This window comes from Euleptes europaea, chromosome 8 (assembly GCF_029931775.1).
Source record: "Euleptes europaea isolate rEulEur1 chromosome 8, rEulEur1.hap1, whole genome shotgun sequence".
Classification (NCBI taxonomy): domain Eukaryota; kingdom Metazoa; phylum Chordata; class Lepidosauria; order Squamata; family Sphaerodactylidae; genus Euleptes; species Euleptes europaea.
In genome coordinates this window covers 35,838,142-35,856,442 of record NC_079319.1, presented here as the reverse complement: position 1 = coordinate 35,856,442, position 18,301 = coordinate 35,838,142, and the positions used below count along the sequence as shown (strand labels likewise).

Sequence of the window (18,301 nt, the reverse complement as noted above, 5' to 3'; positions counted from 1 at the left end):
TACCTATTGAGCGACCCAGCCCTACGTCACAAGGGTAGTGCCAGGATTAGGTAGTGAAGGAAATCGGCCACCTGTGCTTTTTTCAGGATAAAGAACAGATCAGAGTGCTTTTCTCTCACTCCCCTGAAGCACGCCCGATATAAAGGCACGCTTGAGGCGAAAATGCATGGGGGGGGGGTTTGCCTTAGATTTGCCGCTCTCTAAATGCACGTTTTCCCCAAATTCTCAAAACTCAAAAATAAGCCCTGTGACAGTACCCCAGAGATCTCCCGGTAATAATCAGCTTCCAGACTGCCAGGGAAGGAATTTCTGCCTAGCTACTAGCCTGCTCTGTGCACTGGGTAACTGGGCTAAGAGTCATGGAGTGTCAGAGTGAACGATAAACAATGATAGGAGATAATTCACAGTGGGTAGCCGTGTTACGTCTGTCTGCAGTAGGAGAAAAGAGCAAGAGTCCAGTAGCACCTTAAAGACTAACAAAAATATTTTCTGGCAGGGTAGGAGCTTTTGTGAGCTGTGGCTCACGAAAGCTCCTACCCTGCCAGAAAATATTTTTGTTAGTCTTTAAGGTGCTACTGGACTCTTGCTCTTTTCTACTAATGATAGGAGAAACTGGATGAAACTGCAACTGTCCTGAGTCGCCTTTCTGTCTGCAACACAATCCGATATGCACAACTTGTTGCTGTATCGTCATAACTTGAATTTGGATAAAGATCTCTTCCCCAGTATAATCGGGACTCAAGAGATTTCTGCCCATTAGGGCCTCTGAGCCAGTAGCTGCAAATCAACTGTTTTCTTGAATACGATCTTGGGTCTCTCTCCCCCCGAACCCCTGTTTTACTGCAACAGCCCCTAAGCAGAGTTTTGAGAATTCAGATGGGGGGGAGGGATGTGCAAACCCAAGGCAAAAACCTCCTATCCCTTTTCGCCCCGTGACGGGCCAACACCTTTGCCCGCGCCGTTCAATACGGACCGGAAGGCAGCAGACGCGCGCTGCTCAGCCCTTCCTTCCTATAGGGCGAAGCCGCACCGGAAGCGGAAGGAACCAGCGAGCGGCGCTCCGCTTGACAGGTAGAGCGGGCGCCGGCGATGTGGCTGCTGGCCGCGGGAGGGTGCCGCGCGCCCGGGCCGTGGCTCCGCGGTGCCGGGCGGTGCCGGCCTCTCCTGCAGAAATGCTCGGCGGCCTGGGACCCGCGAGACCCCGGCCCGGCCTCTGGCTGCAGACCAGAGCCGCCAGCTGCCTGGCGCCAAGCGGCTCGATCCTCCTCCTCCAGCATGGCGGGAAGCAAGCAGGTGCCGCCTCCCCCCCCCCCCCTTGAGCGTTTCCCTCTCCGCCCGGGTGACCAGACCGGCGGAAGGGAGGACTCTCTGAGACAGGGCTGCGTTTCCAAAAGAAAATAGCAGTGCCGGGGTTTAAGCTTGCCCGAAGGCCGTGGCCTCTGCATCACAGACCCACGCTTTAACGCTCAGCAGCGGGGGTGTGTGTGTGTGTGGCAGGCTGTGTGTGGTCTGTGGAGTAATGTTTACATATGCTCAGAGGCACTCTTTTTTTTAAATAAATATTTTATTGATTTTTAATAATAAATGGGGGTACAGAAGGGAAAAAAAGGAAAAGGGACAAAACATTACATAAATATTGTTCAACATTAATATGCCTAGTACTACCCCCTTGTAGAATATAGTAATACATTAACTTACTAGCAGAGTGGATTTGATCTCCAATTTAATCCTGCTGTACCTCATAGAGTTTGTTATTTTTTGGTTTTAATATATTCTTAGAAAGATTTCAATTTGTGTCTGTTTTGTTTCTGAGTATGCTTTTGTAATGTTTCAGTTCGAATGTTAAGTCATACGTCGTGGTGCTCTGCTCCACAAAAATCCTTTCAGAGGCTAAGTCATGCATCAAAAGCAAGAGTTGGAGGCACAGGGAGAACAATGTCCCAAGCTTGCTTGATTTCCTGTAATTGCAAGTCCTGGAATTTATTCACTTTCTGTGATCACACCTTGAAGATTGAATCTCTGACAGGTCTTTCACTTTGGGTGAAAACGCATGGGAGGTTTGGCCTTGGATTTGCCACTCTCTAAATGCACATTTTCCCCAGTCAAATTCTCAAAACTCAAAAATAAGTCCCCAAGCACATTTTTGAGAATTCAGATGGGGAAAATGTGCATCTAGAGAGCAGCAAATCCAAGGCAGAACCTCCCATGTGTTTTCACCCTCTGTGTTTTAACACACCCTTGTTCAGGGATAGGGGTTGCAAAAACAGGGCTGCTATAGTCTGAGCAAATTTGACAGTAAGGAGAGAAGCCTATAACTGAATGCCTTGGGTCTTTTGTTTGGCAGTTCCTCCCTACAGTGTGGAGTTTGATAAGAAACCCTGCTACTTAACGTGTGGTGTCCTTCAGCACCAACAGTCTTGGCTTCAACAGAGGCATTGATGTCTATAAAGAAGTTGGGGTTGGGTCTCAAGCAGCTCATTGTCAGTTATGGTCTGGTGAGCTAGGGAAGCTTGAAAACTATAACTTTTTTGCTGTTTATATTGGTTCTTAACATGTTCAGAGGTGCTTTGTTTACTAATCATTTCATGTTCCCAAATTAGAACAAACCAAGATCAAACTTTTAACACCTTGATATTTTTTTCCTATTTGAAGCTATGATCAAACTCAGTTTTGGTTGTGTAGTGTTATTTAACATTTTAGGAGTTAATACCATTAACAGCACATACAAAAGGCTACTTGAAAATATGTTGTTGGTTATAGATATAGCTTTGTTCTGGGATTCATTGTGGGCTTAAGGAGGTTGTTGCTATAGTCTGAAAATTACTGGAAAAGATACTGACGCCTATTCATATGCACTGTCTTCATTCTCAAGGTTCGGTTTCCTTGTGTGGAACCTCTTTGCTGTTTCAGCACATCACCCCTCCATGACAGTTCTGAATATGGAAGATTGGTTTACTGTGGAAATTTGGCCAAGATGGTACAAGGTACGTATTTTAGTGTTTGGCTTTGCATCATCTCTTGTTTCTAAATCTTTTTTTAGTGTTGAAAGTATTTTTCTTTTGGAAGTATATGCTAAGGGCAGAACATTGAATTCTTCATTTAGATTATTTACAGTGCCATCCTAAGCATTACTCCCTTCTAATCCATTGATGACTGTGGGATTAGAGTGAGGTAACTGTTTAGGGTAGCACTGTAAATTCACCAGTGCCAAGTTAGGCCCTTGCCTGGGAAGAGAGATAGCTGCCCCAGTCAATTGGGTAACTCTAAGCTGGAAGAAATCGGGATGCTGTCAGCTGCACATGCTGCCTGTCTTGATCTTTCATGCTCGGGCAGGGGGAGAGACAAGGAGATAGATGTATGATGGCACAATGGCACTCTTTGTAGCCTTAGTTCACCACTACCACAGGATATTATGACTAGCAGAAGCAGTCATAAGTATTCTGCACTGCTGATCCTGATCCAATGAAAGAGCATTATGGCTGGAGGGAAGCATCTTAAAGGGCTATTGGTTGGACTCAGCAATGCATGGATGGGATAGGGAAAGTTGACTTAGTGCAGTTCCACATTCAAGCATTGGTGCTGCAGCAGCAAAACAACAGTGTGCATTTGGAGCAATGGAGTGTACAACAGATGGTTTCATTTAAGTTGGTTTTGCAATTGTATCTGAAGAGAAACTGTGTGCTATGTTTTGCACATACAAAAGAGATAGGGAGGGATACAAACAGTTTCACTCAGTATAAGCAGATAGAGAGGAATAAAGTTAGTACTTTTCTTGTGCAAGGACTGTTGCACATGCAACATTTGCTGTGGAACCAACCTTATGGGCTGTTTGAGTTATTTAATGGCTGCGTGTCAATGTATATTGGAAACTGCAGTGGAGTTACTGTAAACTCAGTTTTTTACATTTACTCTCTCTTTCTCTTGCAGGTGTGAAATTTTTCTCCTATTCTACCAGCATGCTTACCTTTTGCATAATGCCTTTTATCATCTTCAGAACAGGAATAAGTACTGACAGTCTGCCCTTGCAAATTGCCTTTTATAGTGTTATAGGATTCTTCACATTTGTGACACCAGTTACCCTGCATGTAATTACAAAGGGCTATGTGGTTCGGTTGTACCATAAGGCTGAAACGGACACCTACACAGCCATTACATACAATGCCATTTTGGCAGAAAAGAAAACTGTATTCCGTCAAAAGGATGTGAAAATCCCAGACATCAGCAAGATGTTCACAACGTTTTATGCTAAAACAAAATCAATGCTTGTGAACCCAGGGCTCTTCCAGTTTCCTCAGGACTATAACCATCTTATGGGGTATGACAAGCCCTTCAAGTTTGACTGGGAAGAATCAAAAGAATCTGCAGAAGGCAAACAGAACTCTAAAGTATCAGATGCTTGAGTTGTGGAAGCTTGTATATGTGCAGATGATTCACAGTTTGCAAAATCCTGTAAGCATTTTTCTCCATTAAAAGTTGATACATAATGTCATTGAATACCAATTAAAACTGAAGTTAATTATGAAAAAAAGAGTTTACATAAAGGGCGGTTTGTGTGTGATTAGTCTGAGTCCTATCTTTTGTCATTAAGTATATCTGATATTTGTGTGTTCCATTTGCAAATTTTAGAGGGGGAGGGTGTGGGTACTCTTTCCGATTACATGCTTCTTGTTCCATTTTCCCCTATGTGCAATTCCTTAAATTTTCCTCAGTGTTGTAACCCCTTGTGTATCCCTTCCAGCCACTTCCAATACAATCTAGTATGTTTGTTTGTTTGGCTGTCAGATCATATCTGAGCCAGAGAGGCATCTTTTTTTCTTTTATCGATTTTGACACACCTGCCTCCAGGAGGATGCTTGGCTTGGAACCTTGTAACATTTTGTGATTGGCTCCAGAACCCATGGGAGCCATGTTGTGTTGGGGCCCACTACCTGTTCTCAAAATTCCAGAAGTCCCCACAGTCTCCACAAGGTTTGGGGCCATCATATTAGAACTTAAACAAGCACTCTTGCTCTTTGACTAGCAATATACACTGAAGTACAACAGCTCCATTTGAAAGACCCTCACTGTGCAAGATTCTGGATTTTGCAATGTTCCTACACATGCGAATTAACTTTTGGTCTTTCAGAATGTTCATATTTCTGTCCAGGTTGGTCTGTGTGGAACAAAAATAAGAAAAAAAGGGGAATTTGTAATATAAATGTAGGCTGTGGTCAATGTAGGATTTATATTTGCAAAAAACACAGCTGTGAACACAATGAATTCCACAGCTCGTGCTGTCTTTCTGCATATTTGGAGAAAGACCTGGCAATGCTGGGCTGACACTGATACATTGAGTCCAGAGCTATTGCTCAACACTGGTGATCAGTGTTCCTAATGGCTACCATTATAAATGCAGTATGACTATGAACCCTTGGAGGGTCAAACATTTCTTGAAATATTTATAATAGACTAACCAGATGAATGTTTTGAGCCCATAAAAACATTAAGCTGCTATTCCTCCTTGGTCTGTGTATGTCAGACAAATATGGGTGGTAAACAAATTAAAGTATGTGATAATAGGGTATAAAGAATTTTTGAAGTGAAAGATCCAATAGAACTACAACTCTGATGATTATGTACCCAAATGGCTGCAGTTGTTCTGTTTTTTGTCAAAGCAGCATATTAGTCTGATTAGAGTTTTCCTCCTTCAGCTGTCTTCCATTAGGTTGACTGAATAGTGAACTGCAAATCAGTAAGCAATTATTAATGTGAAGTGTATTCCACTGAAATGAGCGAAGACTGACTTTTATAATGATGACATTCCAGCAAATAGTGTGCCTGATTAAAATAAGTGGGACTTCAGTATATAATTACACTCTTATGTTCTTCATTAGGATTTAACATTTGGGTCCCAAATGTTTAGAATTGATGCCTGCGACTCCTAAAATGTGTGTCAAAAGGACGCATGTTTTGTGTTCCAGCATAAGCCACTAGAGGGACACATTTCCTGAGCCAAAACATTGACAGGGCTTTTAAAAAGCTTTGCTTTGTCTAGAAAGTCATCAAGATAAATCAGGATTACATAGAAAACCATATATTTGCATATTTGGACATCAAAAGCACAAATGTCTGTACGATACGGCATATTCTTAGTGGTTTCAATGGTATTTTAATAATTAACATAAAAAGGTGGACTAAATTGTTCTGTCCTCCCCCTTTGGATGCATCTTGTTGCTAACACCTTTCAAGATGGTACGTGCAACCCAGCAGACTTAGGTAGCAGAATTACAGCTCCATAAATCCCCCTACTTCTAAATATTCCTGTGTGTAAAACTAAGGATGGTTCAAGAAGCTTCTTATTTGTTTGTTTATTAAAACATTTATATTTCACCTTTCCTGATGGTTCAAGGAGGCCTACAGTAAGAGTTAAAAACATCAGTTAAAGCTAAAAATAAAATAGCAAACCCCAAACCTCTGTCCCCCTCCTCCCCTTAAAAGGCCCCTGAAGATCTCGAAGGAAGGGGCTCCCCTCACCTCTTCACGGAGCCCATTTCACAAACGAAAAGTCCCAGGCTCTTCAATGCCAGACTGGTCATCCTAAGTGGTGGGATGGCCAGCAGATGGCTGCCTGGCAACTATATTTGGAGCAGAGACATATAGGAGGAAATGGCCCCTCATAACCAGAGGTTTCATTTCCATTGATCTGAGGGAAAATAGGATAGTCCAGTGGTATCTTGAAAATCTAACAAAATGGATTTTCAGAACTCACTTAATTGGACGGATTGATCTAAGGTAGCAGTCCTGGGGAAGGTCTTGCCCTAATACCTATGAAAGCACACCCATATTAGTACACAGCAGAACCAAGGGCCTGACTCAAAGTACATCCACAATCCATATACTGGTTCTGTTTAAGTGCTGTGGCTTCCTCTAAAGAAGTCTTACAGCCCATTCCTTACCTTTCGGCGGCCGGGGACGGTGTAGCCGAGGCACCACTGTGGCTCCTCCAAACCTGTTTCCCAGCCCCCGAAAGGCTTTTAAAAGCCTTTTGCCAGCTTTTTAAATTTTAAATGGGGCATTTTGCCCCATTGAGAACAGCAAGGCTGCACCTGCAAAAAAGCAGTCGCAGCAACGCCGTTCTCCCCACCGGTGTGCTGGGCCGAAAGGAGACCGCAAGCTGACTTCTGGCAGCTACGCCCCCTGGAATGCCCCTGGCACGCCCCTGGGATGTTGATGCTGGCCTTTGCGCCAGTGGGACACCAGCGGAAGGCCTGGCCGGCGTCTCTGGGCAGGAGACTGGCGTCTGGGCCTACCCACTGGCGTTGGGGCCACTCTGCGGTGCGTAAGTAGCCCAGGCACCGGCACGGGGCCCCAACACCAGCACAGCCCCCTTTTTGGCCTCCTAAGGACTTTGTCCTTGGAGGTCAGGAATGGGCTGTTAGTCTCATAGGGGATTACCGCACTTGTATTCCCAGCGATGTATTAAGAGTTTGAAAATGTTATCAAAAATACTGTTCGCGCTTTCTATGTATTCCCAGCGATGTATTAAGAGTTTGAAAACGTTATAAAAAATACTGTTCGCACTTTGTTTGGCCCCTTTAGCTGTGAAGACGTCTTCCAACCATTTATAAGCCGTGGTATCCTAAAACCCTTTTAAAGCGATGTTTTTTTATAACATTTTCAAACTCTTAATACATCGCTGGGAATACAAAGTGCGGTAACCCCCATAGTTTAGTGTTGAGATCCATCGTTTCTCACATAGAGAGTTTTTATGGTGATTCAGGGTGGGTGGGGTGGAGGTGGGGAATGGGGACTGATCTGTTGTGTGTGTGGCTTAAAGTCGGAGCCTCCAGTTCACATGAGATTGAAGCTCTGATCCAAGATAAGAACTTAAAATGCAACCATTTATCTTTGCACAGAAGAGAAGCCCTAAACTTAGTGTTTCCAGGTAAATTTTTATATTGATTATAATACTAGACCTCTCCTGTAAACATTTCTTTCCTCAAGTCAGCTGCCAGGCAGAGCAGCAAAGCTAGTTCAGAACGATAGGTATTTTGGGTTCCCTGATCGTTAAGGCTATAGTTCAGATATGCTTCAGATATGCTTCTTGTATTATACCATAATCCAGAGTTTCCATGATGACATTTTCTGAAGTCTAGGTCCTCCAGTCAAAAACCATATTTTCTCATATAGCAGGGATAGTAAAAATTGATACATGATCAGCTGTAGAAAGACTGTCTAGCTTTTTTTTGTAACCACAACAAAGTTTCCATCTGCTGCCACTTGTTTCTGATTATGTCTTTCTTGTTAAGTCAATTAACAGGTCTATTCAATGGCGATTACTCCCAGGAAAGTGTTTGTAGGATTGCACTGTTAATTTACTTAACAAGAAAGACATAATCAGAAACAAGTCACAGTAGTCCTAAGCAGGTCTACTCAGAATCCTACTTGGGTCTCTTTAATAGGGCTTACTCCCAGGAAAGCGGTCTTAGGAAAGCACAGTAAGGCAGTAGTCCTAGCTATTCTTACTTGAAGGTAAGCCTAAAGAAATCAATGAAACCTCCCAAGTAAGATTGTTGTGTACCCTTGTTTTCATGTGATTTTGATGACTACTTTCACTTCCTTGTCTGACAATAGTATATAAATAGGATGGCTCAATTATTTGCTCTTTTACAGTTCAGTTGCTGAAAACCATACACTTAGTTTTATCTAAATTAGGTTATCTATTAATAAACTGACCAGGGTATACATTTTTTTCCCCTCCTGAAACTACGAAAAATGAATTAAAGTATCTGTTGGAGATTTGAGAAGAAATGTAGCCCAAACCCTCAGAAATCACATGATTGAGGAGGGTGACTAAGCGTAACTTTGTTCCTCTTAACTAAAAGCGAAGTAATTTACTGTAATTGCAGCCGTTAAAAATAGTTTAAAGTAATGTAAATATGCTCCATTTTATTTGTCTTATTCTTTTGGCTTCTGGATTTATTGTGGCACAGGAAAAACATTTGCTTTGTAGGACAACTGATATGGAACTATTCTATAATTCCTGTGGTAAGTAAATCATCAGCTTAATTTCCCATGCGGTTGCAACACTAATGAGATTTATTCTCCCATGATTAAAAGTGCTAATTCTTTTATTGTTGTTGCTTAAGGAATAGTGTGTGTTTCTTAAGGAATTTATGCTAGAGATTTTGACTTGTCTGTCTTCAAAGGGAAACAGGCATTGATTCTTTGTTGCAGTTATAGTTTGTTGCAATTTGAGATCTGTTGAACTTGTTCCAAACTAATTTAGGGCGAAAACGCATAGTCGCTTTAGCCTCCTTTATTCCCTGTTTCAGCCAGGATCGAACGCACGTTCGGTGAAACGCATGTGTTCGATCCTGGAAACGCATGTGTTCGATCCTGGCTGAATCCTGGCTGGAACAGGGAATAAAGGAGGCTAAAGCGACCATGCGTTTTCGCCCTTAGTCTGCTTCCTGAATCACCCCTTTAAGACTGTCACAGATTACAGAAGGCCCTGCATCATGCACTGTGCTAACAATATTTTTTAAACTTCCCCTCCTTTATTTTTATTTATATATTAGTCGATTGTGTCCAAAAATGATTATAATCTTATTGTTCTATTGCGATCTAGGAACTGCTGATTTTAAAAAAAGCCTCTGGTGGTGGTGGTGGTGGTGGGGAATGGTAGCCATACTGGCTGATTGCAAAGGGAAGTGTGAGGAAAAGTGTAATGTGGCTGTTCCTCTGCCGCTGCAAATGGCTCTACATCTTATTTTATGTATTTGCAAAATTCATACTCTGTTGTTCTGCCCTCATCAGGGCAACAAGAGCTACATGGACAGGGTTGCCACAGGCCTGGAGAAAAATGTTCTGTCTCTTTGGCAGAGGTTTAATGTGAGGAAACGGGCACGGAAGCAAATAACACCACCAGGTATATAACACTCGATTAAGCCTGTATTAAAGGGACAGGACATTTTCCCCAGGCAGTTAGCAAAGGTTTACCTGGATAACTGTTGCCGTCTAGAATTGTTTTTGTATTTCGGCATGGAGTGATCAAACTTTCATATCATTTCCCAATGAGTTTTATGACACTGTTAAATCCTTTCTCCCATAGGTTCTAGCACTGAAACATTCTTCTTTGAAGTGGAGCCATGTTATCTTAATGGCTTTTCAAAATGGAATGGAACTATATTCTGGATTCCAAGTGCGTTGTTCTTATATTTCAAACAGCATTAGAATAATTACTTTGTATTATTGGAAGAAGGTAGTACTTTACCCTGGGAATCTGCTTTAGCGATTACTATTTTGATGACTTGAAGTGAAATATGTATGTAGTACAGGACTAGTACAGTCCAAGTTGAATATGTAACCTATTCTACTATGTACTAGCCAATTCCTCCACCTCCTCTTCCCATTTTTGCAGGCCCAGCCAGGCTCTGTATATTATTGGTGGGCTGGAAGTTTTGAAAATCTGCTGTTATTCAGATTGTTAGTGATTCCTAGTTGTCCTACTGGGACAGAATCACCTGAGGGAAGCCCTTGAATGGCTTGAAGGCTAGAATGTTTTTAGCTATCGTGCAAGTATCATAAATTTGGCACAACAGAATGTCCACATTTGCCATAAATAATTTGCTTATTGCGAAGGTCCATCAACATTTGTCGGATGCCTTCTATGAAGAAAACAAAATTAAGCTTGATAAACATTCTTTTTGAGTTCAGCACATTCAAACTGAGTAGAAAAACGTTCATTGACTTGCCACCAAAAATGCCTCCTAAGCTATTCTTTGCGGGAATTTGTCGCAGATGACTTAGAAAGTCTCTGAAATGCCAGAATGTCAGGGATGGTGTGCTATATGTAGCCCCATGACAATGTTTTCCAACTTTTTAAAATAATATAACACTTCCATGGTGGAAATGATTTAAAAAGAGAGAACCCATGCAGGGGAAAATGGACCATTTAGCAGGTTTTCTTATTTTTCCCACTGAAAATTGCTACTTCCCATGTTTTATTTTTGAGGAGAAAATTTATAACTACTCATATCCCCTCCCTACCTCCCCTGTAGGGGTAAAACAAGCTTGGTGAGCAAATGATAAAAATAAAGAGCTAAATAGCCTCTCCCCCACATCAGCCTGTCTCTTTAAATTGCTGCCCCTATAGCTTCATTTTTTTAAATTAGGAAAATAATTATGGCACTATCTCATAGGGTCATCTAGTCTAACCCGTTGCACAATGCAGGAAATTCACAACTACCTCTCCCCCACACCCCCAGTGACCCCTTACTCCATGCCCAGAAGATGGTTCCACTATACCTCCACTGTTGGTGAGCAAGTAAAAATTTTGTTTTACTGGATCTTCTGTATTCACTTATGCGTCAGGTTACCCTGGTGTGTTAGTTCATGTTTAGTCTTATGTATGATGTTGAAGGGAGATGTTGGGGAACTGATAAACTGAGAAAGCAGTCTCAGCAGGTCTCTTCTGAATCCTCTCAGGCCTGTTTAATAGGTTTCGTTCCCAGGATAGTTTTTTTTTAATTGCTGCATGACTGTGTGAGAGAGAATTTGGCATGCCAGGTGACCGTGTGCCTTCATTTTGCCTACATCCCTTCTTTTTGGCACCAGAGATTTAGGTATGAGGATGATGGCATATAGAACAATTTTACTTGTCTTGTTTTAAGAACATAATAAGTGCTCTGCTGGATCAGACCAGTGGTCCATCTAGCCTAGCATCCTATTTCATACACCGGCCAACCAGTTGGCCTTGAGGGCCAACAAACAAAGCATAGAGGCCAAGGCCTTCCCCCAATTTTGGCACTGGTATTGAGAGGTTTGCTCACTCAGAAGAATATGGAATTTCTCTTTAGTCACCATGAGTAGCTAATATTGATGAATCTATCCTCCATGAGTCAAATTCCCTCTTTAAATTCTTTGAGTTTGTGGCTAATATCTTCCTTACATTCAGTGAACTCCACCATTTAATTACTCATTGAGTGAAGAAGCACTTTCTCTCGCTGATCTGAATCCTATTTCCCATCAACTTCTTTAGGCGCCTCCACATTCTAGTATTTTGAGGAGAGAAAAAAAGCTCTCTATGCACTTTCTCTACTTCATGGATAATTCAAGAAGCCACTATAATACGTGAAGGAAAGTGACCAGCCACTGTCCAGTTTTGATAGAAAGAATAATGGTGTGTACTTTGAGTGAGCCTAATGCATGTTATTTTTCTGCCCATGCTGCTGCACATTACAAATATGTTTTCAATCAGATTTCACACAAAATGCATTATCAAAAGACTCACCAATTTGAATGAATTGTTCTCTGAGAAAATAAAATGAAAATGGATGTAATCTTCTGAAGCATCTGCACTCTGACTTTGATTGTGTTATTTTTATAGAGAGAGATTTAACCTTTCTTAGAGTAATACTTACCCTACGGCATAAAACTAAGAAAGTCATAGAATGGAGACATGTTGCTTGCACTGGTGAAGATGATGAATACACATATTGTGGAGCTCTGAAGGGAGGTAAGTGTGAAATATGAAGCATTTTGTTAACATAAAATCTACATAGATACCACAGCCGTGCTATGAGAAGTTTTTCAGCAAATCAGTGTATATGAGTAGTGTATTCGAGTAGTGGATATGAGCAGTGGATATGAGTAGTGGAGAGCCAGCGTGGTGTAGTGGTTAAGAGCGGTGGTTTGGACCAGTGGAGTCTGATCTAGAGAACCGGGTTTGATTCCCCACTTCTCCACATGAGCGGCAGAGGCTAATCTGGTGAACTGGATTTGTTTCCCCACTCCTACACACGAAGCCAGCTGGGTGACCTTGGGCCAGACACACTCTCAGCCCCACCTACCTCACAGGGTGTCTGTTGTGGGGAGGGGAAAGGAAGGCGATTGTAAGCCTGTTTGATTCTCCATTAAGTGGCAGAGAAAGTCGGCATATAAAAACCAACTCTTCTTCTATATAGTCATAGAACTGTTGTGGGTTGTCAAAACTCACCTTTCTTTAAAATGGAGACCCTCATTTTGGAACTTCATTTCCAAACAGACTGGAATCTTACAAGCATATGCTATAAAATTCTTGAAATGAGTTTTCAGCTGATGCTTTTTAAAGATGTTCAGAGAGTAGCAAGTGCCAGGACAATTTTATTATTTTTGAACACAACCAGAAAACTGACAAAATTGTACAAGTCATCTATTATCTCTTCAGCACTTTTCCTAATGTAAAAGGATTGAATTTTGTGCTAACAGTTATAAATTTTGAGGCTTACTCATTCAAAGCAAACAAACAGTTCAGCTAGGGGTAACAGTATGGGAAAGGCATACAACATCTTCTAAGACTATGAGTGTAATCTATGGTCCTTCAAATTGATACTCACCAGCAATTAATCCTTATGCTTGAATCTCTTACCTCTCTGACTACAGTATCCTGCAACAAGACTAAAAACAAATCACAATACTAGGAGATCCTCACTTTTTTTTCTTTAATAGTCCCTAAAAAGGGTGATTCCAAATTTGCTAAAAGCAGTAGAACTGGAAGAAGAAATGGGGATGTTTAACCATTTCCCAGTTCACCCAATAAAGGTTTCACCCCTGCACAGCAGCTGCTTGTTCCTCTGGGGGAAAATATAGATGTCTGGATTTTTTCCCCCTGTGGGGTTAACAGCAGGAAGCAATTCTGATGAAGAAAAAGGTGCCTTCTTCTGGTGCCATTGTTCTAATCAGATTTGGAGGTGTCCCATTCAGGAAATGCATGAAAGTAAAAACATATATGTTAGGAGATTTGATCATGAGTCTCCTAAGTAATATATAATTTGACCATAAATCTTCATGCAGTTAGAAATAAGTATCAGGTCCAGGGATGTAGATAGGGTTGTCAGCCTCCAGGTGGTGGCTGGAGATCTCCCCCCTATTACAACTGATCTCCAGGCAACAGAGATCAGTACACCTGGAGAAAATGGCTGCTTTGGAAGGTGGACTCTGTGGCATTATACCCCATTGAAGTCCCTCCCCTCCCAAACCCTGCCCTCCTCAGGCTCCACCCCCAAAATCTCTAGGTATTTCACAACCTGGAGCTGGAAACCCTAGACACAAAGGCCTGGGCAAGGGCAACCCAGAAGACTTTGAGACACACTTTCTAGTTCTGTGGTATGCATTGTGAGTGTCATTGCTGCTTCAGTGGAACTAAGAAAATCTCACAACTTCCTGCCACATGAAAGAGCACTGTAGAGCACACTCTTATAGTTTGTGCAGGACAACAAGACAGGCAAGAAGCAGCATGTGTGGATTTTGCATGGCATCTGGCACACATAGTGTATTGCATATATACAAGGGCTTTTCAGTCTGTCAATTCTGGCAGCTGCCTTCTACACTCCCTGAATATTGGGTATCCCTCCAGAATGGTACTCCTTTAGTCTTAAGGGCCTATTCTCCAAAGGAAAAAAGTCTCCTCTTCTCTGTCTATACAGAAGTACTTTGCATGCATACCCGGGTCTCGGGCATGATAAGATCCTCATACAAGACCCCAGTCTGGTACTGTCATTGGAAGGTATAAAATTCTTCTTCTCTTGCTTTAAAAATCTCAAGACAAAATGAACCTGGTTTCTTAGTTCATCATAGTCCCTTGAAATGGATCTGTGACTAGGTAACCAGAACCCCTGGTTTTGGTGGGAGACAAGCAGGCGCTCTCTTAAAATGAAGCAAGCTATGTACCCTAGCTCTAGGTTGGCTCATAAGGCCAAACAGCTGTTTGGAGGCTTTTTGTTGGAGCAAGCCAGTTCTACATCATGAGCAGCATCCACATGGTGAGATTTCAATGGCCATCACCCAGCAGTGAGACTAACTTTAAGGAAATATATGGTGGGTGAGGTTTGGCCAAGGGGACATGTGTTAATATGATTATGGCTCTGAACTCTGGTAGTTCTTATGGTTACCCTGCTTTTTGCTTCCTTTTTGTATCCTCTGCCTCCAGTTTGCCCTACACCTGTGTAGGGGGGAATGATGAAGAAATTGATATACTTGCAACTGGAGAAGAATGACAGGATGATGGAAGTGACTTGTATCTTAATAATAATTTCTGTTTTGCAGAGACTATCAACACAACTGTGAGAATGAGTGGTGATAAAGTAAACATCCCAATGGTACTCTTTCAGAGCTACACTATCATAAATGCTGTTAGAAAAGTTGAAAAGCTTACAATTTTTATTTCGGGGAAAACAAATCCTTCCATAATAAAACCCAAGTGGGTGGATTCAGGCCAGCAGTCTTACTGGACTTCATTTGGTTCCATACCAGTGTCACAATATCAAGCAGTTCCTGCTCTTGGAATGCAAAAGTCAGTTTCTTAAATTCCTTAATGACTGCTAAATTTTGGTTAATTTTTTAAAATGCAGTTTGTAAAGTAAAAATGGGAACTGGTGGTGGGAGGAAAACTTTGAGACATGATCATTAAGTAACTGATTTCCAGCATCACATAGCGGCAAGGATTAGATTCTCCTGAAGAAAATTAATTCAATCCAATGAGTGTGCAAGTACAATGGTATATATTCATTGTGGCTTTTTAAAAAAAGTTCCAATAATGAAGAAGTAGGCAGACAATGACTATGAAGTAGAATTGGCATGTCTATCGCAGACCAACCACACAAAGCTTATAGTTCTCCAATGATATGTAGGTTGGTTATGCATGGGTTCTTTTACTCACGTTCGCCCCCGGTCTGACTCAGTTGTTCCTTGGAGTTATACATGAGTTTTCCATCCATACGTTTTCCATCCATGAGTTTTCACACCCAGCCCTTGCAAATCCCAGGTCTTCCTGTTGCTGTTTTAACCCAATTCTTCAATCTCTCCTGAGAGCAGCTCAGGTGAAGTCTTTATGCATAAGCCAAAGCACGGGACACGGAAGCTTGTGGGGAGTGTGTGACATTTTTCTCCCAGTAAGCGCCACAGCCAATTACAAAGCAGAATGTCAAGGGGCGGGAAGTCAAAGGCTTCTTGCTTGCTCGTAGTTCTTTATGAGCAGAAGAAAGGATTTTAAAAATTAGGGTTGTGTTTCTTCTCTCTCCCCCCCCATTCCTTTTAGAGAGCTCTGTTTTGTTTTGTTTTTAAAATGCTTTTTAACACAGCTCTTGGGTTTCTGCATGGGAGGGGCTGGACTTTTCTCTCATAATAAGCACAACAGCCAATTACAAAGCAGTGTTTCAAGGGACGGGGAGATGCTTCCAGATTTGAGTTTAGTGACTTTTACTGGTGCGTAGCTATTTTGCAAGAGAAAAGTGTGCAAGAGAAAAGCGTGGGTTGAGTGAGCATGGAACTCCAGGTAAAACGCCCATGCATAAAGGACCGTAAGCTTCCCCCTTCCTGAGGCAGTACACACAATGATACATTAAGATGCAACATGTACTGTCCTTACATGGTTATCTATAGTAGATCACTGGAAGAACTGCTGCTCTAGACCCAGCCTTTTGATTAACTCTTTTTCTTTGTTGCAGGGAAAATACACAGCAACCCTGAAAGGATACTCTGGCCATTCTGAAGCAGATTTGTTTGTATGTGTGAATTTTACATTAATTCTTAAAAAGGAGCCTGCCTACAACTTTAGATGAGTGTTTCTTCTAAACCATTTCATTGGGTAAGAACCGCTTTCCAAGACTCCATGGAATTCGAATAGTAGAATTGACTGCAACCAGGTTTTCCCTTTACTGGTGGAATTGTCTGAAAAATAAAAAAGGTCTATTCATATGCTATAAGCAACATCTTAGTTGAAATGTACATATATATGCGTGTGTAATATGATAAAAACAGAGTCATGGTAACGAATGAATTTCAATACTATCTTTGTGCTAGCAACAACCGTGCCTTTTCATAATTTGCTGGACAAAGCATTTTGTTTGCAGCAGAAACTACTGCTGGACTTGTGAAATCCTATATTTGTCTTTTTCTTTGCACCAATGACACGTTTTCCCTCCACCATCAATACAGCAGTGTTTTTTAACAGCATTCTTTTAGTGTCCATTCACATACAGCCAAAGCATATAGGTTATACATGCAAGCAGGGTGGTTTCAAAGTTTTGGGGGCTCCTGGGCAGAGAGTGCTCAGTGGTCCCTCCCCTCATCGCTGCTACCTCCCACTCACAAGTTCTCCCCCCATGCGTCCTTCCCCTGCCTATTCACTTCTGAGCCCTTCACTACCCATGCCCCAAGCTTGCTCCTTCTGTAATGTCATCCTGCCTTATTGTATTAATATTCAATCACAATAAAACAGTTGGAAGTTGAAGGTTCAAAGCAGGTTGTTTTATTGGCCAATATACAAAAAGCTGGTGAAAATTGCCTAAAGCGCAGAGCAATTTCCACGCACATCAAAGGATTGCAAGCATGGATATAGACTTTGATGATGGGTGGTTACAGAAGCATAATACACACGTCAGACTGAACTGTCCAATAAACCTTTTGGACGTATAAGCAATTATTTGCATATCCAATAGAAAATGCTCTTCAAGGCGTTGCCTAATGGTTAATGAGGAAGCACAACCTTACATTCCAAGATGACACTTCTTGTCTTAAATCAAAGCTCCAGGCTTAATTAAGGAACCTGCCTGTACTAAGAGGGAATGATCTCACCTAGTCAGCTGCCTGCAAACAGTTGCAGGTCACTCTGACCCAATTCCCTTACAGTAGGAAATGTCTGTTGACCAAAGAATTGTATTTTACCCATCATGCATAGTGATTCTAGATCTGTACATAAGAATTTATATATGTGTGTGTGTGTGTCTCATATTATGTAAATATGCATATATGTGACAGCATATATGTTTTCCCCATAAACTAAGTTAATTAGGCACTACATTTCCCCCCCTTGATTTGAACCTTTAAATTCTTTTAAAAACACTTGAGGTGTGGGTGCAGCTCAGCAACTGCTTTGGGTAGGAAACATAGAACCATTATATTCCCTGGTGCCTTGGGTGAGGGTTGATCAAGGGCATCGTGACCATGGGTGAGCTTCGGAGAACAGCTCGACTGAGATACATGAAACGGGATACAAAAGGGTACAAAGATTATTCCAGCAAGTGCACAAGCTAAAAAGAACATCAACTTTTTCCACCAAGCCCCTACAAAAAGATTTTCCCACCAAGATGCATCTCAAGCACTCTTCCAGGATTGAACAGGGACATGGGCTACCTTTTAGATATTGGAGGCAATATTAAGGATTGCTTCTCCATTGTCATTTATTTGAAGACAACAACTATCAAAATTAAATTTTTCACAACCCTCACCCTGCTTGGTCAGGAGATCGTTCAATGCAAGTCGGTTCTGGTAAATTGCTGCT

The 18,301-nt window shown here is 41.8% G+C and overlaps 2 protein-coding genes across 2 annotated transcripts; both read left to right on the top strand.

The window, feature by feature from the left end:
* Positions 1 to 1,089: 1,089 nt before the first annotated feature.
* TMEM70 (transmembrane protein 70) lies at positions 1,090 to 4,442 on the top strand. The gene is made up of 3 exons (XM_056854713.1): positions 1,090 to 1,293; positions 2,873 to 2,984; positions 3,928 to 4,442. The coding sequence occupies exons 1-3, from the start codon at positions 1,090 to 1,092 to the stop codon at positions 4,398 to 4,400; spliced, it is 789 nt and encodes a 262-aa protein (XP_056710691.1). The 3' UTR covers positions 4,401 to 4,442.
* A 4,476-nt stretch (positions 4,443 to 8,918) lies between these two features.
* Positions 8,919 to 16,580, top strand: LY96 (lymphocyte antigen 96). The gene is made up of 5 exons (XM_056854901.1): positions 8,919 to 9,027; positions 10,094 to 10,183; positions 12,371 to 12,499; positions 15,067 to 15,119; positions 16,467 to 16,580. Exons 1-5 carry the CDS (start codon positions 8,919 to 8,921, stop codon positions 16,578 to 16,580), a joined length of 495 nt encoding a protein of 164 aa, XP_056710879.1.
* The last annotated feature ends 1,721 nt before the right edge of the window (positions 16,581 to 18,301 follow it).